Source organism: Geotrypetes seraphini, chromosome 5 (assembly GCF_902459505.1).
Source record: "Geotrypetes seraphini chromosome 5, aGeoSer1.1, whole genome shotgun sequence".
NCBI classification, from domain to species: Eukaryota; Metazoa; Chordata; class Amphibia; order Gymnophiona; family Dermophiidae; genus Geotrypetes; species Geotrypetes seraphini.
In genome coordinates this window covers 151,251,504-151,274,388 of record NC_047088.1, presented here as the reverse complement: position 1 = coordinate 151,274,388, position 22,885 = coordinate 151,251,504, and the positions used below count along the sequence as shown (strand labels likewise).

The 22,885-nt window shown below is 45.7% G+C and overlaps 1 protein-coding gene across 2 annotated transcripts in view; it reads left to right on the top strand.

The window, feature by feature from the left end:
- BMPR2 (bone morphogenetic protein receptor type 2) overlaps nt 1–22,885 on the top strand; it is a 325,794-nt gene that overhangs the window by 80,550 nt on the left and 222,359 nt on the right. Inside the window, exon 2 of one of the 2 annotated variants that reach the window (XM_033945719.1) lies at nt 6,621–6,691. The exons of the other annotated variant lie outside the window; for it this stretch is intronic. Within the exon in view, the coding sequence (XP_033801610.1) occupies nt 6,643–6,691 (49 nt within the window). The 5' untranslated portion in view covers nt 6,621–6,642. The remainder of the gene's footprint in view (nt 1–6,620; nt 6,692–22,885) is intronic. 2 annotated transcript variants of the gene reach the window in all.

Sequence of the window (22,885 nt, the reverse complement as noted above, 5' to 3'; positions counted from 1 at the left end):
TTCCGGCTTCGGTTCATAGACAAAACGCGCCTTTGTCCCGGCACGCTTTTGACCTGACACCTTCGGCTTCTGCCTGCCTTGAGTATGCATCTGCGCATGCTCAAGGACTTCTATTCTCCCTCTTGCCGAGAATCTCGGCTCGTGTTTTGCTCGTCTTGCAAAACACTCGCAAACAGGGTTACTCGCAAACCGAGGTTTGACTGTACTACTTTATCCTAAAGCAAAAAAAGAAAATAAATAGAAATTTTTTTTCTACCTTTGTTGTCTGGTTTCTCCTTTCCTCATCTTCTCATTCAATTCCTTCCATCCACTGCCTGTGTTCTCTCTACTACTTCCATTTGCTCTTTTAATGTGCCTCTCACTTCATCACCCCCAATTAGTCTGGCACCTATCTTCATCCCTACGCTCCCCCCAAAGTCTGGCATCTCTGTCTTCTTCCCTTTCAGCATCTTCTACCCACTCTCTGTTCCTCATTTCCCTTCAGCGTCTTCTCCTCACTCTGTCTTCCCCGTTTCCCTTCAGCGTCTGTTCCTCCCCATCCCCCTTCAGCGTCTGTTCCATTCCTTTCCACCACCACCCTTCTCTTGCCACCCCTCTTCAGCATCCCTTGCGCGGTCTGAGCATCTCCCTCCCTCCTCCTTAGCTTTGTGGCGTGTTAGTGTAATTTGTGCAGGCTGCCGGAGCCTGCCTGAAGTTGTGTGCGGGTGAAATATTCTCCTCTGACGCAACTTCCGATTGCGTAAAAGGAGAAGCTTCCACCCACGGACGCACGCGATTTCAGGCAGGCTCTGGCGGCCTGCACAAATTACACTAATGCTCCATGAAGGTAAGGGGGAGGGAGAGGGATAGATGCGGCCGGTAGGTAGGAAGGAGGGAGGGGGCCTTGCGTGATTGGTGACCGTGCGCGTTCCCTCTCTTAACTGCGGAGACAAGGCCATTCACCGCTCCACAGGGTGGTGGATGGCCTTGTCCCCATACCAGCAGTGAGCACTTTTTTCCCCCCCCACCGTTTTGGCGGGTTATCCGCGGCTACCCGTGGTTAGCCGCAGGTAACAGCCTCCGTGTCATTCTCTAATGCCAGCGTCTAAAGCTTTAATTTCCAGATGGATTAAGATGGCCATTTCCTCTACGTATATGGGTTGCAGTGAGCAGCTGCTGATTGAATTGAAAGCTCACTCCATCAGAGAAGTTGCTACCTCATGGGCTGTCTCTCCCAAGAAGATCTATAGAGTGGCTGCATGGTGTACCCTCCATATCTTTACCAGGTTCTGTAGGGTGGATGTAGCTGCGAGGAAAGACACTGCTTTCAGGTCCTCTGATCTGAAGGCAGGCTCAGCGGGGCCCACCCTAGACTCTGGGGACTGCTTTGGTAAGTCCTTATGGTTCAGGTTCACAAAACACATTGCACTAGAAAGAAAGACTAGGTTCTTACCTCGATAATCTTTATTGTAGCTGTGTCTAGTGGTCTTGAAGCCCCATCCTGTATGTGGGCTTTGCCTGCCTTCTGTCTCGGAATCAGTCTGGAGCTGGAGAAATCTCATGTCGTTCAGGTGAGCTGAGAGAATAATAATAAAAAAGGAAACCTCTCGAGAATGTATGCTTCAAGTCTTTGCTGGATAGTAGGACATGCAAGTAGCTGCGAGCTCTATATTAGATTAGTGCTGGTTGCACATGTTTTTGTATCAGTTTTAAAGCAGCTACTTGAATGTTATATTTATTAGTAATGTTTGTTATAGAGCAGAACAGAATTGTACTATTTGGGATTCTTCCCCGTTTCCCTCCTTCCAGTTATGTCTTTCATTGCAGTGCTACTTGATTGCTTTTGTATGAACTGAGGAGTTGGGAGGTTCCCACCCCCCATCCCCATCCCACTGCCTATACAAGAACTAAAAACAAAAATCCATTCCAGTGCAGTCCCAACAAAAGACTCATACATTCAACAAATGACTACGAGCTCTAGGTGTTAAAGTGTCCCAAAATGGTGTCCAACAAAGACAAAATAACCGGCGGAGGTGAACACATTTAAAGATGCAGGGATGGGACAGGGACAGAACTCACGGAGACAGGACAGGGATGGAGATAGATCATGCGAGGATGGGGTCCCCATGTCATTCTCTAGCAGGAACAGCTTCATGGGAAGAAGGTGAAGTTGAAAAAATGATTGACAGTTTTTTTCAAGCAATTTGTGGGTTCAGATGCAAAACACTATGGTTCAGGACCACTAGACACGAAAGAAGATTATCGAGGTATGAACCTAATCATTCTCTATGTAATAACAAAAGGTTCAACACAAATACAGCATCATTATACAATGTATATTTAAAATAAAAATAAAAACTGGAAATCTCGTAAAATCCAGGCATCAACAACCCTGGACACCAGGTCACTGTAGCACTTATGAATTACCCCCTTCTGTGCCCCCACCAGTCTGCTGAGATTACAGACGCACTGCTGTGCAGCAGTAGACAGTGAGATTTGATGCACTGATTATTTGGTGACTGGGGCTGAGGCAGAGGTCTACAACCCATCCCCAGGACATACCTTGATATTCTGGTTTTCTGGACATCCATCATGAAGACACATGGGAGGTTTGCAGCATATAAAAAGGGCAATGCATGCAAGCCATTCTCTCATGTGTATCCACTGTGGATATCCAGAAAACTGGATCAGTCAGTGTCCGAAGGAGTAGGTAAGGAAACAGATCAAACCAAATACAAAATTCGTAAGCACAATTAAACATTTCAGAACATAAGCCAAGCTAAATTCAATCCAATAATTTTAACCATTTGTTCTCAACCCAGTCCCCAGGACTTACCTTGGCATTCTAGTTTTCTGGACATCCATCATGAAGGTATGTAGGAGGTTTGCATATAACAAGGACAAAATATGTAAGCCAGCCTCTCATTTGTACTCACTGTGGATATCCAGAAAACTGGATCGGTCAGTGTCCCAAGAACTAGATGAGGAAATATCAGAATGGAAACATCAGCCCCACCACCTCCAGCAGGCATAGCAGCATCCATCCTTCTGACCTATAAAAATCCCCCCTACAATGTGATATAGCATCTTCTACTTTACTGTCCTCTGCTACAGAAATTAATTATCCCTTCCTTCCTAGCAATGTTTTGTCTTGCCACCTTCCCTTTATTCAGTCCCTGCCCCAGAATAGTTTCTCCTTTTCCCAGCTTTCCATATCAGAATATTTTCTCCTCTCTTCCAGCTTTCCTTCCCCCATCCCAGAATATTTTCTTCTCTCTTCCCAGCTTTCCTTCCCCTCCTTCCCTTGTCCCAGAATATTTTCTCCTCTTCTCAGCTTTTCTTCCTGTCCTGTCCCAAACAGCAGTTTACGCTATCCCCTCCCCCTCCCAGAGACCAGGTCCTCTTACCTAGAATTTGTAGAGGCTCTAATTAGGTCCAGTTGTCAGGCAGATAGGAGCAGCATAGTGTCTGTGGATCCAGGCAGACAGGGCAGCATGCATTGGCTAGCCTAGGAGCACCTCAGTGCTACATCGGCAGGAGCAGGACTCAGGAGCACCTCAGCTCAGCAAAAAAATAGAATCCACGGTAGACACTGAAACCGTTTAAATGTCCCGTGCCTTTCTAAAAGGCATGTTGGGATTGGATGCTGAGTGTCCAATCCCAGTGTGCCTTGCATTGCACTTAGAGGATTCTTTCTGGGAGGGGAGGGTTACCAGGAGCAGTTCCAAGGTGCTCTAGGCACCTATTAGAGCAGTGACATAACCAGACAGCCAGTTTTTGGTGGGCACAGTATTTTCTCTGCCTCTGCCCAGTCTTTACCCTTCCCCAGCATCTCACAACTCAAAATACAAATACTTTAGCTAATGAGGATCCCCAAGCTCTTGTCTGCTGAAGACTTCCTCTGAAAGTGGCTAGATCTCCCCTTTGCAAAGTTTGACAGGCAGCAGCAATATCTCTGAATGACCAATGTTAGCAACCCACACATGCATAGTTGTCGATGATTCAAGGATGATGGTGCACACTGTAGACTTGATAGAAGGGAATTCTGGCCACCTTTGGAGGAGGACCTCAGCTGGTGATGCTTGGAGGACCCCAAGATATACCATTACTATCATACAAACAGACCTTCCCAAATACAAGGGATCAAAAAATTGAACTGGGAACTCAAGAAGTTAAACTTGGCATGTACTGTAACACTAGAGAAATAAAAACAGAAATGCATTTCCTTTACTACTGAACACAATACAAAATACATCTGTCATGCACATTTCCCATACATAGCTAATATATTTTATTTAAGGAGTGTGTGGTGCAGTGGTTAGAGCTACAGCCTTGGCACCCTGAGGTTGTGGGTTTAAATCCTGCACTGTTCCTTGTAACCCTGGGCAAGTCACTTAATCCCCATTGCCCCCAGGTACATTAGAAAGAGTGGGAGCCCACTGGGACAGTTAGGGAAAAAAATGCTTGAGTACCTGAATAATTTGTAATCTACATAGAATTGTAAGTTATGCAGAATATAAAATTTTTTTTTTTAAATTAATACATTCAAAAATAAAATGTTTTCTTATACTATTGTTCTCTGGACCCTTTAATTTTCCATCATGTCGGTTTCAGTTTCTCTTTTGTGCTTTACTGTCTGTCTTCTGCTAATTTTCCTTCTAGCAGCTGTTGTCCATTTGTCTTTTCTCCTCACTTGTTCTATTCCCTCACTACATATACATTTCATAAATTGATCTTTCCTTTTTTGCTCTTTCCTCCCTTGTTTTCTTTATTGCTTCTCTGTCCAGGTTTCAGGTTTTTTATTTATATTTGATGGATCGCTTATTCGATTTACTAAGCGATTAACAACTTCATAAAGGCGGGTTACAATAAATGAACAACAAACAAAAGTCTTGGGACTAACAATTTTTGACATACATGGAACGTGAGGATAAAGGGAAAAAGTTACATTTTCATGGCTTAAGGAGAGAGAGAAAATAAGGAATGAGACAATAGGAAGGGGTAAAAAAAAAATCTAAACCCTAATATTTGTATCTAAAGAAGGAAGTTAAAGATTAAACGCGTCTTTAAAAAGATGGCTTTTTAAAAGTTTCTTAAATTGACTGAGGTCTTTTTCTTCTCTGATGTAATGGGGTAGGGCATTCCACAATTGGGGAGCCATTACAGAGAACATATTGTGCCTTCTAGTGCCAATGATTTTTAGTGAAGGGACTGTAAGGAGTTTTTGGGTCGTTGAACGAAGAGAGCGACAGGTGTTATGAGGAATAAGCATATGGTTGATAAATTGTGGTTCTTTGAAAATTAAGGTTTTGAAAGTTAAAAGTATTATTTTAAAAGTAATACTATGGCTAATTGGGAGCCAGTGGAATTTAATCAGTAGGGGAGTGACATGATCGTATTTTTTACCGTTGTGAATGAGTTTGACCGCTGTGTTTTGTATGATTTGAAGGCGTCTTTTCTTTTTTTGTGTAATATTGATTAGTAAGGAGTTGCAATAGTCAAGTTTGGCCATGACCAAAGAGTGAATTAGTATATTGATCGATTTGGGCTCAAGAAATTTTGAAATTGAACGAATCAGGCGTAGTTTATAAAAGCACAGTTTGACTATATTGCTTATTTGACTGTGGAAAGAAAGTTTGTCATCAATGATAACGCCTAAGATAACGCCCTTCTCCTCTACCCCCTAAGATAATGCCTTCCTCTCCTCCACCCTCATATCCAACCTATCTTCCTTCATCTCTCTCTTCCTTGTGCCCCGGTTCCAACATCTTTTTCTTCCTCTCTCTCCTTCCTACCTTCCCTCCTTTGCACTCCCATATCTAGCATTTTTTCCTCTTGTCCCTCTCCCCAGCTCACCTTGTTCAGCAATTCTCTCTTCCCCTACATCCAATGCCATATTTCCCCTTTCACCCCATGTCCAGCAAATCTTCCTCTTCCCCCACATCACATGCAACCTCTCTCCCACCCATTCTGTGACTAGCAAATCTCCCTCTCTAGTGTATCATCTCTCCCTGACACCCCACATCCACAAATCTTCCCCTTTCCCTCCCACCCTATCCCATCCATCTTCTCCTCTCTCTCTCCCCTTCCCTCCCATACCATGTCCATCAGTTCTCCTTTTCTGTTCCCCATACCCCATCTCATATCCAACAATTCTGCCTCTCTCTTCCCCTCCATCCACTCTCCCTTATAGCCCTTATCCAACATATCTTCCTCTCTTCCCCTATATCTCATGCAGTCTTTTACCTATTTATTCTATTCAATTTTTCTATACCGTTCTCCCAAGGGAGCTCAGAACGGTTTACATGAATTTATTCAGATACTCAAGCATGTTTCCCTGTCTGTCCTGGTGGGCTCACAGTCTATCTAATGTACCGGGGCAATGGGGGATTAAGTGACTTGCCCAGGGTCACAAGGAGCAACGTGGGTTTGAACCCACAACCCCAGGGTGCTGAGGCTGTAGTTTTAACCACTGCACCACACACCATACCTTCCCCTATACTCTATGCAGCCTCTCTCCCTTACACTCCATCCCACCCCACATCTAGCAATTAACCCTCTCTTACCTCCCCCACATCCATCACTTCTTTTCTTCTCTCCTGATCTGATTATTGACCCAGACTTCATTTTTTCTATCAAAGGGTTGCTGGTTGTGCTTCACATATGCTGCCCACAGAAACCTCCCCTCTGCCTGGACCGCTCAATCAAAAATGTAAGTTGCATCGGAGGGGGGGGGGTAACAGTGTCAGAAGAGAGGCTTAAGAGTTAGCTGCAGGCAATGTGTGGGAAGCACTGCTGCTGCTAGCAGCCCTTTGATAGGAAAATTTGTGAAGGGACAAAGATTGCTGAGGATGGCGCCTAAGGCCTGAACGCTTGTTGGGTAAGGAAGGGAAGGAGAGAGCAAGCAAGCCTAACCGTGACATCAAGGCCCAGGTGTGTGCTGCTCTAGACCAGAGCCTCACTTGGTCCACAGGTTAAGCTGGCCACAGCTGGTCCACAGGTTAAGCTGGCCCTGCTAGCTGGAGTCCTTCACCTATACAGTACTCCTTCGTGAAGTCGCGGTTCAGTGTTTTCAGTTTTTTCCCTCCACAAAAATATCCTCCGTTCACCTCACCTGGGACACCGCCGTGCACATCCTCCGGTCCCCCGATCCACTTTGCCAGACCAGCGATCCTGGCCCTGGTTGAAGCCGCAAGCACCACCACCCACATCGGCACTCGCTGCAGCCGCCCCTGCAGCTCTCTCCTGCTTCTGATCCCTGCTCCTAAATCGCATCCAATTATCGTGGTTTGTCAAAATTTGCGGGTGCTCCTGAAACACAACCTCCATGAATTTTGGGGGGTACTGTAGTCCTTCTAGTAAGGGGTGCTGTTTCACTATCACATTTTTGGTAGTGAAGGACAAGCAAACTCCGCAAGGCTCCAAGAAGCCTGGCTGCCCTAGCAATTGAAAACACAATACTGAAGCATCACCTCCCATTGGCAGCAATTCAGTTGGAGAACTCCTGCTCAGCTAAGAGGGAACAGCGCTGTCAACCCTTACACACAACATATACTTTTTATAGTAGAGAGCTTTAACTTTGTATCTGGGGTAGGACATGTGGCTCCCTCTTAACTGCCTAGTAGCATGAGCACTGAGATATGCAGGAACAGTTTAGGGGAATAGATTTATGAGGTGGACCAAACTAGGATTATGTAGCCTACATTACATACTGAATGGCGGGCAGCTGCAACCATTTACATTTTTGGTTTAAAGTCAGAAGATTGTTATTTGCAGGTTTGTCATTGTTAAGGAGGGGGCATTTATTGAGATGTGAAACAGAGTGTTTCATCCATTGAAAAACTTATGAATGGAAAAGAGGGGGACCAGGAGATTAACTGCTATCTTATATAGGAAAATTAAAGGTTCTAAGTCAATCAAACTGAAGTGGGAATGAGATCTGAAAGAGTTTGATGAGGGTCAATGGGGAGTTGTTATTTCTAAAGCTAATAGACATCAATCTTTGCAAAATTAAAGAACAGCTTTAAAATTTTGGTGAGATGGTATCTGATACCAATTAATTTGAACAAGATATTCCTAGAGGGTACAAAGAGCAGAGCTCTTGATTCCACATTTGAAGGGGAACCCTGTTGTGCAAACCTTCTGGCAACAAATTGATGTTGAACTTAAAAAGATTTTAGATATATGCAAATTTTTATTGCTTAGACTGCTTATTGAGTTATGGGTTTCAATTCTAGGGGATGATCATAGGAAAGTCCTCTTTCAATGTCGTCTGATGGAAGATATAAAATAAACTATGTCTGGAAACAGCTGCTCACCACTCAGAAAAACAAAGACAAACGTTACATATGATTATGTTGATGGAAAAACTGACTGCTCTGCAACATGATTCCCTAATGAGATTTGGTTGAAGATAGAAAGTTTACCAAGACTATCTTCAGAATATTGGTAGTTAAGTTGGGGATAGGGGGCAACCTGGATTTGCTGCATTTTTCAAATGTTCTGTTTGCTAAAACTAAAAACTAAAATGCTTTCTCTCTTGTAGACAGTAGTTTGTTGTTTTTTTTTTAAAGACCTATGAAGCTGTTACTGAGGTCTTTTTTTCTCCACAGCAGTGTGATTTCAACAGTGTGTTTTCAGTTTTTCCTGGATAAGTTGTTCCTGCAGTGGTATCAAGTTCTGGTTTGTTTAGGGTTGGTGGTGTCTTTTTATCAGTGTCCAGCATAATTTTTCTTTACTTTTTGATTATCTAAATTACCCCAACATTGACTAGTTAAATGTTACATTGGGGAGTGCTAGGGAGGTTAAATTCCTATATGTCATAAATATCATAAATTTCCTCCCTTTAAACTAATAAATAATTTTGTTAGTTATTGAAACATTCATAACAAGACACAGAGTTCATTGAGTCTTATGTGAATCTACTTTGTATCTGTATAAAAAAAAACCTGCCTTCTGAAAATCCAAATATACTATGGGGTGTATACAATGGGGCTCATTTTCAAAGCATTTAAGACACAAAAAGTATCATGGAAACCTATTTAGAGGTGGCAACACAGGAGGCAAATTTGGTACAGAGAGGGTAAGCCAAAGTGATGCTTCCATATGCGGTGCCCTTGGAGATCTCAAGAGTTGGGTGGAGGTACTCCTGTAAATCCAGGAAATCTGAGGAGTAGGGGTTCAAGATTGTGTCCTTTGAAGTATGTGACGTGCTAGTAACATGCATATCTAAGCAAATAAAATGGGGGGTATGAGATGGTATATGTTCACACTACTATTCAAAAAACACATTCCATCAACTTAATCTTCCCCCTCTTCCTACCCCCTCTGCAAATTCCCCGTGAACTTACCACCCCTCTGGTAACATCTCTTCAATGTCTTTAAATGTAACCGAAACCTCAATATGTAACCTGAATCCAGCTGTCTTCCGATGTAATGTAATCTGGAAAAGTCCAGTTATCTTCTAATGTAATCCGCTTAGAACCGCAAGGTACAGGCGGAATAGAAATCACTAATGTAATGTAATTTAATAATTTCTTTCTTAGCTTACAGGAATACTCTAAAGGGCTGAGGCATCAGGGTTATCACAAAGCTTGTAAGTGCATGCCTCTTGTAGGCCCTAAGTTGTTTTTTTGTTTGTTTGTTTATTTTGCTTGCTCTTAAGATCAGGTAGGAAGAGATAATTTTGGAGCCCCTAGTTGATCCAGTTCTTTTTGTCAATCTGTCAAGGTACCATTCATATATCCCTAGAATTAGTCCTGCTTGCGCAGCATAGCTATGGTAACCAGCTACCCAGTTTTGACCTAGGCAATCTACTGTACTTTTAGTTTATTGTATAATGTCTGATTATAGGCCTGACCAGACACTGTAATCTTCCATTGATACTGCACACATTGAAGGACAATTTTTGGGAAGGCCAGAAGGTAGGTTGACTGGGCATACATTTCTTCTTCTCCTCCCTCCCGCATGAACTTAAAAAATTAAACACCTTATCTAACAAAGATTCCCATCCCCGTTAGTTGAAAAGCTAGACCCCCTTGTTTTACTGGGTGCTTGTAGCATCATGACCAGCAGTGAATAAACTATCATTTTTAGTTGCTCATAAAGCTGACAATAATTGATGAAAAATACTAATTTTGGGCAGTCCATCACAACTTTTTATGTTAGTTTCAGCGATGCTACTATTATGAGCATCATGGATGCAAAAGCCTGCTTAAAACCTTTGCTCAAAGTGTGCCTTAAATCTTGTTGCAGTTTGTTGTGACAGATTTTGACCAGTTTATCAGCTGCTATAGCTCCAGAGCAAAAGTAGATACAGACTTAAGTGTTTTTTATCATAGATTATCCTTGCACTGGCACTACACTGTCAAATTTGCAGCAATTCGGTATGAATAGCTACATCAGAACATTCCTTCAAATTTTGTGTCATTGATACAAGGGCTGAAATTTGACAATTTTCAGGGTCAATTATTTAAATGAAAAAAAAGAGCCTGCCTGAATCTTTTTCTAACTAGTACCATTTGAAAGAGGAAATATTACTCTACAAGATTTATATTTGTTTGTTTTGCAATGCAAATATTATTGAAATATAAATAAGCTTAATAGTGTGGGATATTGTGTGTGCAAGGCCCATGATATACACATAACACAAGGCTAGAAAATGTATATGAAATAGGTGTTGCATTGGTCCATGGTGGCTTTGCCACTACTGGTTTCCAAATGAGCAAACCAGTATCTCCAATAGCCATGCAACAATAACCACGGGTGGGTTTCTTTTCCACAGGTTCCCAAGCCTGTTTGTAGGTTTCTTTTCTACAGGAACCCAGCCTGTTTCTGCTCATGATCAATAAAATCCTCAGATCTTTTCAATGCTGCCTTTTTTGTATGGAAAATTACATGGCTGTTTGCTGCACTGGTACCTTGCCCAGTTGAACAGGGAGGCAAAGCTATATCCTCTTCAAAGTCTGACATCTGTAACCTAAAAATCAAAGAATACAATCTTAATCCGATATCTCGGCGCAGGTTCAAAACATTTAAAAATACCTGACTAAAGCACGTGAATGGAGCCAAAGCAATAAAAAAATGGCTAAAATGATTGGTAATAATCAGTTTATCAAGGCCTACTTAAACCTAGCAATTCTTTTTTTTTTTAACTTTATTGATTTTCAAATCTGGAACAGTGCTTTCAAATTATACATACAATTATCATCAGAGATAGCACTTACAATCAATCAGATATTAATACAAAATAATTATCCCCTCCTCCCACCCATCCTGGTTATGCAATCTAAAAGGGAAAATAAAGGTATAATTCAACTAAACAGAATGAACAAAATTTGTCAATGGACCCCATGTTAATTTAAACTGCTTATTATGGCACGATGTTTCCGAATTAATTTTCTCATATTTATAATATAAACATAAAAATTCCCACCAAAAGGTCAAATGGAGTCTGTCCCAATTTTTCCAGTTTTTAGTGATCATTTGCATGGCTACTCCAGTCATAATCATAAAGAGCCTACTCCTATGCCTATCTAATGAAGGTTTCGTCTGTAATGATGTCCCACATATTACCATCTCATATGTCAATGGAATTGAGGATTCCAATATCAAGTTGATTTGCCACCATATAGATCTCCAAAAGCTGAGTATCAAAGGACAATAGAATAATAAATGATGTCAAGATGACAGTGCCAGCATCTATTAGACTTAGAACAGTCCAACTTTTATAAACAAACAGGGGTCCAAAAACTTCTATGTAACAAATAAAACCATGTTAGTCTCATAGATGCTGATGCTGTACATCTCATCCTCCAAGTCCAAATCCGTGGCCATTGAGTAGCAGAAATCTGCTGCTTAATCTCAATGCTCCAAATGTCTCTCAAGATTGTTTTTGGTTTTTTATTCATATAGTCAGATATTAATTTATACCACTAGGCTGTCTAGCAAATCTGTCTGGAAACATAGGCCCAGCAAGCTATATTGAGTTTTTAATTTTCACCAATCGGGGAACCCCTTCTGAATGGCCTGCTTCAACTGCAACCACTTATATGCTTGAGACTTTGTAATGCCGAATGATTCTATCAATTCTGAAACCTATCAATTTTGAGAGTAAAAATGATTATCCCAGGACAAGCAGGCATGATATTCTCACATGTGGGTGACGTCATCTACGGAGCCCCCGCGCGGACAGCTTTTCAAGCAAACTTGCTAGAAGTTTCAAGTTTGCACACTGCACCACGCATGTGCGTGCCTTCTGCCCACTAGAGGGCGCATCCCACCTCGTGGTCCTCAGTTCAAATTTTTCCGCGGAGCAAGAAAGCCCTGTGGATCTGAGCTCCAGTGTTTTTGCCTTCTAGCTGCCGCGTTTAGTTTGTTTATTGATCGGATTAATCGCGGTGCTGCTTTATTTTTCGTCCGTCTTACAAAAAAAAAAAAAAAAAAAAAAATAATAATTGTTTTTCGTTGGGCTCCGGGGGCTCCCGGAAGCCTGAGCCGGGGAACGTCGGTCGTTCCCGGCCTTCTTCTTTTTCTCGTCGATGTCCCGTCCTGTTACGGGATTCAAGAAATGCAGCCGGTGTGAGAGACTACTCTCCATCACCGACCCTCACCGGTGGTGCATTGTCTGTCTTGGGCCCGAACATCCAACAGCCTCGTGTGATCGCTGTGCTACCTTCCAGAACAGGGCCCTCCGTCGCCGTAAGGCCAGAATGGCGGAATTGTTCGCCGTCGACGCGCCGCCCAAGGCCTCGACGTCGGCCCCGGCTTCGGCCCCGGCCTTGACCTCGGCCTCGGCGTCCTCGGGGGCCTCGGCGTCGCCTCGGCCCTCATCTTCGAAGCCGTCGTCATCGAAGCCAGCTTCGGGTAAGTCCTCTGTTCCATCCCCTTCAGCAAAGAAGCCATCCTCGAGTCAGGCCAAAGCGGGTGGGTCGACCCCGGCCCCGCATCGGACCTCGACTCCGCACACCCCGAGGGAATACTCGAGACCGAGGTCGCCCTCCAGGGAGTGTGCCCCGGACTCGGAACTCCCCACCTTCGTGGGGATTCCGGCCTTCCAGGATCTCCTTCGAGCCTTGATCTCATCGGAGCTGTCGGGAGCCCTGGAAGTGCTGCAGCGTGCTGCGGGCCCGGCGACGTCGACCTCGGCCGGGGCGCCCTCGGCCTCGGAGGCCCCGGTCTCGGCTCCCTCGACCTCGGGAGCCCCGGCCTCGGCGACCTCGGTCTCGGGTATTGCGGCCCCGTCCACCTCGGTCTCGGCCCCGCCCCGGACCTCGACCTCGGGGGAGCCTCCTGAGCGCAGTGTCCGCCCAAAAGAAAAGTTCCGCAGAGTGCGCCGACTTTCCTCCTCGGCTTCGGGATCTTCCCCGGACGCCTCGCCCTCGAGGCGACCTCGGACGAGGCGCCGATCGAGGAAGCCTAAGCGACCCCGGGGCTCGCCTCGGCGCGATCGTTCCTCGTCGTTCGGGGGCGAGGCGCTGCAGGTGTCGGAGTTGCGCCTCGATAATCCGAGGCTCCTCCGCTCACCTCGGGGAAAGTCTTCCCGCGCCGCCTCGCCGAGGAAACGGGAGAGGACCCCACGGACCCCGGGATCCTCCCCCAGGGACTCCCCTAGGAGGATGATTTCACCCTCCCCCTCGAGGGCTGTGGAGAGAGGATCCTGGGATTCAGGATCGGTTAGGAATCCTCAGTATTCCCATGAGGCCTCCCCCCGCTCCTCGGTGGGACGGTCGAGAACCCCGTCCCCCCAGGCTAGGCCGTCCTCCTTCTCATCTTTTGTCCAGGACATGGCCCAAGCCCTGGGGATTGACCTGATGGTAGGTTCCAAATATTCCAAGGAATTTCTAGAGGAACAGGACCTTCCCACTCCCCCTAGAGAGGTACCTAGACTCCCTCTCAACAGTGTCCTCCTGCAGACCTGGCTGAAGAACTTGTCGAGCCCTCTTACAGGCACGTCTGTCCCGTCAAAAATGGAATCAAAGTATAGGACGATTCCCCCGAAAGGGTTTGATAAGGCGCAGCTCTCCCACCAGTCCCTCCTGGTGGAATCTGCCCTTAAAAAATCACAGCCCTCACGGGTTTCTGCGGCGGTTCCACCCGGCAGGGAGGGGCGGACCCTGGACAAGTTTGGCCGTCGCCTCTATTCAAACACTCTGATGGCCACCAGAGTTCTAAATTACTCCTTCACCTTTTCCTCCTACTTGCGTGGGATGGTGAAGGACCTTCCTCAATATCGGAACTCGTTACCGGACTCCAAAAGAGCAGGATTCGATAAGTTTATGTCCAACCTGTCTCAATTGCGGTTGTACCTTTTCCATTCAGTGTACGACACCTTTGAGCTGGTTTCGAGGGTGTCGGCCCTCGCAGTGGCCATGCGCCGCTTGGCCTGGCTTCGCACCCTCGACATGGACCCAAACCTGCAGGAACGTCTTGCAGACCTGCCCTGTGTGGGGTCCGAGTTATTTGACGAGTCTTTGGAGGCGGCGACCAAACGGTTGTCGGAACAGGAACGCTCTTTAGCATCCCTGGTCCGCCCCAAACCTAGGCCCCCGCCACAGAAACCTTTCCGGCCTCCGCCGCGCCGGTACCCCCAGAAGTCGACCCCGTCCTTCTCAAGACCGCCTCCGAGACGTTCGTCTCAACGAGGCAGAGGGGGACAAACCCAAGCCCCGGCGCAGGGCCCTTCTAAGCCCGCGCCTTCCTTTTGACGGGCTGAGCGGACGGGGCGGGTTCCCCTCCGCACCTTCACCAGAACCCCTTCCTATCGGGGGGCGTCTTCGGTCCTTCCGGAAGGCATGGACCGCGATTACCTCAGACGCTTGGGTGCTCCGGATCGTCTCCGAAGGCTACTCGCTCAATTTTGTGTCCTCACCACCGGACAGTCCCCCAAGTTTAGCCTGGTGCAACCGGTCGCAACTACCGACCCTTCTGACCGAAGCCAAAGCTCTCCTGAAGCTTCGGGCGGTCGAGCCGGTCCCCAAGGACCAGTGGGGGACGGGATTTTACTCCCGTTACTTTTTGGTCCCAAAAAAGACCGGGGACATGCGCCCCATACTCGACCTCAGGAAGCTCAACAAATGCCTGGCCAGGGAGAAATTTCGAATGCTATCTCTCCCGGTCTTGTATCCTCTCTTGGAGGAAGGGGACTGGATGTGCTCCCTCGACTTGAAGGAAGCATATACCCATGTCCCGGTGCACCCCACCTGCCGAAAATTCTTACGATTCCAGGTGGGAGACCTACACCTCCAGTACAGAGTCCTGCCCTTCGGCCTGGCCGCGTCCCCACGAGTATTCACGAAGTGCATGGTAGTAGTGGCGGCAGCCCTGAGGTCTCGCGGGCTCCACGTGTTCCCTTACCTGGACGACTGGCTCATCAAAGCCCCGACCAGGGAGGAGGTTATCTCAGCGACCCGACAGTCTATTGCCTTCCTGCAAACCCTCGGATTCGAGATAAACTTTCCAAAGTCTCAGTTGAGGCCGGCTCAGTCTCTTCAATTCATAGGTGCGGTGCTGGACACGGTGCGCCTGCGCTCCTACCTTCCGACCCAACGGTTGGAAGTCTTGGTACGGATGAGCCGCCAGGTCTCTCAACTACCAAGGGTGTCGGCCAAGCGCATGATGATGCTGCTCGGCCATATGGCCTCGACGGTACACGTCACGCCATTTGCGAGGCTGCATCTGAGGATCCCTCAGTATACACTCGCATCACAATGGCGCCAGGAGTGCGATCCGGAGTCGCGCCTCATTTCGGTGACTCCGCTTTTGCGGAAATCGCTAAGTTGGTGGACAGACTCTTCAAATCTGTCCACGGGACTAATGTTTCGCACTCCCCCATTTCGCAAGGTTCTGACCACGGACTCCTCGGACTACGCGTGGGGAGCCCACCTCGACGGTCTTCGCACACAGGGCCTGTGGTCGGCGGAGGACCGTCGCTGTCACATCAACGTGCTAGAGCTTCGGGCCATCTTCCTAGCACTTCGAGCCTTCGTTCACGTAGTACAGGACCAGGTGGTCCTCGTCCGCACGGACAACCAAGTAGCAATGTACTATGTGAACAAACAGGGGGGAACGGGGTCGTGGCCCCTCTGCTCCGAGGCCCTTCGCCTCTGGGAGTGGGCGGCCTCCCGGAACATCTTCCTCCGGGCGGTCTACATCCAGGGGGAACTGAATTGTCTGGCGGACAAACTCAGTCGACTCCTGCAACCCCACGAGTGGACTCTACACTCAGCAGTTCTGCACGAGGTCTTCGCTCGCTGGGGAACGCCACAGGTAGATCTGTTCGCCTCTCCGGAGGCACACAAACTACCACTATATTGTTCTCGGATGTACTCGCGGGATCGTCTGGAGGCGGATGCCTTCCTTCTCGATTGGGACGGGAAGTTCCTCTATGCATTCCCTCCTTTCCCTCTGATCATGCGAACGTTGGTACACCTCAGATCGTCCACGGCCACGATGATTCTCATAGCTCCTCGGTGGCCGCGTCAGAACTGGTTCTCCCTACTGCTCCAACTCAGCGCCAGGGAACCCCTTCTTCTGCCTGTCGGTCCTTCTCTGCTATCTCAGAATCAAGGATCCATGTTACATCCCAATCTGCAGTCATTGCACCTGACAGCTTGGTTTCTTGTTCCCTGACCCCTCCGGACCTGTCTCAATCAGTGAGGGAAGTGCTGGAAGCCTCCCGCAAGATCTCGACGAGGCTTTGCTATTCGCAGAAATGGACCAGGTTTTCCACCTGGTGCTCTTCTTTCCTCCTGGACCCGGTATCGGCCCCGGTACCCTCGGTTCTGGACTACTTATTCCATTTGTCGCGCTCTGGCCTGAAAACCACTTCGGTGCGTGTCCATCTTAGTGCGATTTCCGCCTTCCACCAACACCTGGATGGACGCCCTCTGTCTCTCCATCCCTTGGTGACACGCTTCATGAAAGGATTACTCAGGGTTTGTCCCCCGCTCAAACCTCCCCCAGTCGTATGGAATTTGAATGTGGTTTTAGCTCAACTGATGAAACCACCCTTTGAGCCACTCAACAAGTCCCTCTTGAAATTTCTGACTTGGAAGGTGGTGTTTCTGATTGCCCTCACCTCCGCTAGGCGGATTGGGGAACTACAAGCCTTGGTTGCGGACCCACCCTTCACCGTATTCCATCATGACAAGGTGGTCCTCCGCACCCATCCTAAGTTTGTCCCGAAGGTTGTTTCTGATTTCCACCTCAATCAGTCCATTGTCCTTCCTGTGTTCTTCCCTAAGCCCCACTCCCATCCTGGCGAGACGGCGCTTCACACGCTTGACTGTAAGAGGGCGTTGGCATTTTACCTTCAACGCACCAAGTCCCATCGGAAGGTCCCGCAATTATTCTTGTCCTTCGATCCCAATCGATTAGGGCACCCAGTTTCCAAGCGCACTCTGTCTAACTGGTTGGCGGCGTGCATCTCCCTTTGCTATACTCAGGCTGGCCTTCCTCCCCCGGGTCGAGTCACGGGGCACAAGGTCCGAGCAATGGCAGCTTCGATAGCCTTCCTCCGTTCCACCCCGATGGAAGACATATGTAAGGCTGCCACTTGGTCTTCGGTTCATACATTCACCTCTCACTACTGTCTGGACACTCTGTCCAGGAGTGACGGCCGGTTTGGCCAGTCAGTTTTACAAAATCTGTTTTCTTAAAATTGCCATCCTCCCACCTGCCCTTTTTGGTTTGGCTTGGAGGTCACCCACATGTGAGAATATCATGCCTGCTTGTCCTGGGATAAAGCACAGTTACTTACCGTAACAGGTGTTATCCAGGGACAGCAGGCATATATTCTCACAACCCGCCCACCTCCCCGGGGATGGCTTCTAAGCTAGTTATGGAACTGAGGACCACGAGGTGGGATGCGCCCTCTAGTGGGCAGAAGGCACGCACATGCGTGGTGCAGTGTGCAAACTTGAAACTTCTAGCAAGTTTGCTTGAAAAGCTGTCCGCGCGGGGGCTCCGTAGATGACGTCACCCACATGTGAGAATATATGCCTGCTGTCCCTGGATAACACCTGTTACGGTAAGTAACTGTGCTTTATAATACTTGGAAAATACAAATGGTATACAAATGTTATACATAGCAACCAGTGTTGCCTTCACTGGAGAATGAACAGCAAGTGAAGCACAAAATATAGTACCAATCACTAAACTCACTCACCACCAGAAAAACACACATTACAACAATATTGTAGAACCTTTAGAAATCTTTGACAAGCATAAAACAGAAATACAGTGATATTCAAATTATTGAACATAAATGCTAAATGCAAATATTGCATGTCACACTGTCAAGCATTCCAAGTTTGAGGTGAATTTGTATATTTATGACAGTGGCATTGCAAAACCAAAAGTCATGTATCTTATAGAGTAGAATTTTCTCTTTCAATGTTACTTTTAGGAAGATATAGGCAGACTCTTTTTTATAATTGACCCTGAAAGCTGACGAATTTCAGTCCCTGTGTCAAAGATGCCAAATTTGAAGGAATGTTATGATGCAGCTATTCGTGCAAAATTGCTGCAAATTTGAGATTGTAGTGTCTAATGCAAGGATAACACTGGCCAACACTCATTTTAGTGCCTCAAATGCTAGGTCTGTTTCTGGGTATATTTGACTTGCTGATTCCAAAAATGGCACCAGTTTTCTCCTATCAGCTCTAGTTTTTGAGATAACATGTGCCATATACCAGTGTTTTTCAACCCTTTTATACCTATGGACCGGCAGAAATAAAAGAATTATTCTGTGGACCGGCAGTTGAAGAACACTGGGCTAAGTCGTGGGCCAGACCCCCCATCTCTACCCAATCTTCACCCCAGACCCCGCCCCCATAATAGTACTAATTGTAACACTATTTTTTCCATTCATTTTTCACAGATACACAATATAATCTTATTAACAACACATAATGGTTAACCACAAATTTAAACTACACAAAGCACACTGACAGCAGATGTAAATTCTCAAAATTGACATAATTCAATCACTAAATTCAAAAATAAAATCATCCCCTCCTACCTTTGTTTTTTCCCTCCCTCCATGCTATGCCTTACCTTCTGGCCTGCTCCCGCCTGGCCCTTTTATGCCGCCCCCGGTATTATCTTCAGGCTGGCTGCCTCTTCCTCACTGATGCAGTGCACAAAGCTGCGGGCAGCAGCTCCTTGCGCGTCCTGTGCCTCATCTGGAAGCCTTCCCTCTAACATTGCAACGTCAGAGAGAAGGCTTCCGGTTCAGGCGCAGGACGCGCGGAAGAGATAACGCCGCATCGATCACACCTTGGACTGGCGGTTGAAGAACACTGTTTTGGGCCTGATGCACGTGCTGGCCCTGTGGACCGGCAGGAAATTTCTGTGGACCGGCGGTTGAAGAACACTGCCATATACCATTCTTCACTCTGCTCACCCATTAAAAAAATCAGGATATTTTAATGTAGTGTTTAAATGAATTTTTTAAGCATGAAGGAAACATATTAAAAATTAAAAGACATGTGTACAACTTGAAAATCTACTTTCAAGTTTATGATGCAAACTTTCCAGTCATTCCTTTTCTAAGACTTCTAAGAGTTGGATCTGCCAGGACAATCCCGCATAAGATTCCAACAATAGTCTGCCATCATGTGTGCATCCCATCTTCCTTGGTATCTGGCTTACATTGTTTTTAAGTCTTGGTGAAATCTTTCACCTTGCTCTACGCTTAAGTCACCAGGGTTCTCTGGAAAGCGATCTAAGTGACTGTGCAGATAATGGACTTTAACACTCATGTTACAGCCAAGCCTTTTGAAATGAAAGAGCATATCCTCTACTAATTGTGTGTAGTTGTCTGCCTTCTTGTTGTCAAGAAAGTTTTTCACAAGAACAAATGAAGACCAGGCACATGATTTGATTTCATTCACTGATGCTATGAAATGTGGGTCATTTATATGTTGTCTGATCTGTGGACCATTGAAAATTCCTGCCTTTAGTTTTTCCATGGTAAGTCCAGGTAACATATGCGCTATGGGGGCTCATAATCGAAACAGAAATACATCTAAAATCCCGCCCACATCGGCACTTGGATGATCAAAAAGACAAGTCGTCCAAGTGCTGATAATCAAAACGGGTTTTAGACGTATCTAAAAACAGCTTAGGCCTTTTCAGTGCTGCTGTATGCCCAGAGCTGAAAGGGGCGTTTTAGGAGGAGTGGTGAGAGCGGTATTTGGGTGGGATGTGGATTGAGCTAGACATAGTTGTACTGCAAGTATAACCGAAAGTTTAACGAGACTGCCTAGACAGAACTTGTATGTTGTGACTTAGACGATGTAAAAAAAGGTCTAAGTGCCCAGAAGGTATCCAAAGTGACCAGATAATCACTGCAGACACAAAGAACAGACCCTCACACACTACTCCAGTGATCACTGACCCCCCCCCCAACACCATAAAAATCGGAATAAAAATGTACATACCTGCCTCAAGAACATCAGCACCTGGCATAGGAAAACCTAGTAGAGCAGCACAGAGGTGTCTTAATTAGTCTGGGGGGGGGGGGTTAGTGAACCATAGAGAGGAGGACCCAGGCCCATAAGCAACTCTAACCACTGCATTCATGGTGAAACATGTGCACCCCCCAAAACCTACTGTACTGCTATATAGGTGGCACCTCTAGCCATAAGGGCTATTAGGGTTGTAGACAGGTGGGTCTAGTAGGTTTTGGGGGGCTCACCATGACTTATAAGGGACCTTTCAGTGCTATAGAAATAATAAATAGTAGTAGTAGTAGTTCTGATGAGATGTTTATGTGGCACCCTTTTTGTGAAGTTTGCAACAGTGCCCTGTAAGGCACCCCACTACTGGAGCAGTGTGGGGTTTAAACCCACAACCTCATGGTACAGAGGCTGTAGCTCCAATCACTGCACCACACACATATAAGTAGCAGTGATATCATCCTCAGAAGACAGTGCAGGACCTTCCAGCCTTGTGCGTGTTGACGAATCTGCTATGCCCACCCCTTAAGACACAAACGTCATGTTTCCATGAGATCAGGATGCTTCTGTTAGACAAAGATATCCTTCTCTTGGACAGGTGCAAAGGGAAAAGAAATAGAGGTTTACTTACTTGTTCATTCTCTTTGCCAGCTGGATCAAATCAGCTCTGACAAATGCAAATATGTGAGAAAATGTGGAATTGGTATGAATGTATGCTCATAGCTTGGAAAAGGTGTTATGGGGGGTTTTCTCCCAAGAAAACTTGCATGTAGTACTATATTCTTTGTGGTGCAGACTGAAAATAATTGTCCGTACTTGTTAATTTTCAAAGATTTTTGACCCCCTTCCCTCCCTCCAGCTATGTCTTTCTGTTTCCTATCAGCAAATTGTTTTCAAATCACTAGCGGTTCAAAGATGGTTCTCTTAGGAACATACTATGAAACTGAAATACTGCAGGAAACGGGAGGAAAAATGTGATTCAAAAATATACGTTATTAAAAATTAATAATAAACTTTTAAAATAATAAATCTTCTTTGCTAATTTGGATGAGTGCTTTGTAGATCCTTTATACCATGTTTTTTTTAAAGCAAAGAAGTGGCAGGCTTAGACTGAACAGATTTGTGCTTTAACAGTAAAATTACAAGTTGAACTAGGAAGGAGTATTTATTTATTCATTCAATTTTCTATACCATTCTCCCAGGAAAGCTCAGAATGGTTTACATGAATTTATTCAGGTACTCAAGCATTTTTCCCTGTCTGTCCCAGTGGGCTCACAATCTATCTAATGTACCTGGGGCAATGGGGGGATTAAGTAACTTGCCCAGGGTCAGAAGGAGCAGTGTGGGCTTGAACCCACAACCTCAGGGTGCTGAGGCTGTAGCTTTAACCACTATGCCACACTCTCCCCACTACTTGCTTTTGCATTTATGGGCTTACCGTAGTTTTTGTTTATGCCTGTACACTCTATGACACATCAGAAAACCATATCATTATGGTATGCTGGGAAATATGTATTATAATGCACTTGGTATCATTCAGATACTGTAACCATTTTGAAAGACAGATGTCTTAGATTTATAGATTACTTCGGAAGTACATTTCTCCCCATTTGACTAGTTTTCTTTTTGAGATCTTGAACATTTTGATATGGTGGTTCTATATCATCCCTTCCCACTCTTCCCTAGCTGTCCCATGTTGCAGGACATAGAATGTGAGACAGCTGAGTATTCCAGACGCGAAGCATCTGTTCCTGGGAATAAAACTGCTGCATGTGACTGGAGAGCACTGCCCGAGGCCACATATGTTGGCAGCTAATATGACCTATTTGTCCTCCGTGATTTAACTAAATATAACATTTACTTATGTGAAGTTTAAAAAAATTGGATAGAGAAGAATTTTTATGAAATCATGGATAAACAGTATTGTTTCTCAGTAGTGACTGTGTTGAGCAACTTGATAGGCACTGCAGATTTCAAAAGACTATGACATGTGCTTCAGTAGCAGCCAGGTCTCTAGTTCAGGCCTTGTTTAGTCAGAAAACACTGGAAATGTAACAGAACAGCATTAAGGCTGATCATGCATCTGAGCACTGCCTGGCCCACAGCAAACCCTCTGGATGAGCTTTATTGCTGCCGGAATATGTTTCACAATATTGTATTCACAGATGATAATATGTAGAAATAAAACAAAAATGTAAAGGAAAAAATACCTTTATTATTGGACTAACTTAATGTAGTTTATGGTTAGCTTTTGAAGGCAAACCCTTCTTCCTCAGATCCATAGAGAAAGAATACTGACAAGAAACTGACATTCTATCATCAGGCAGCTTCAGGTTTTCATTCATAAAGGAAAATGTTTTATTATTATTCTTTTCTTTTTTTGAACATGACATCTACTCCTTTTAATTTCAAGTCCCATCTGAAGCTGTAGTTTCTAAGCTTTA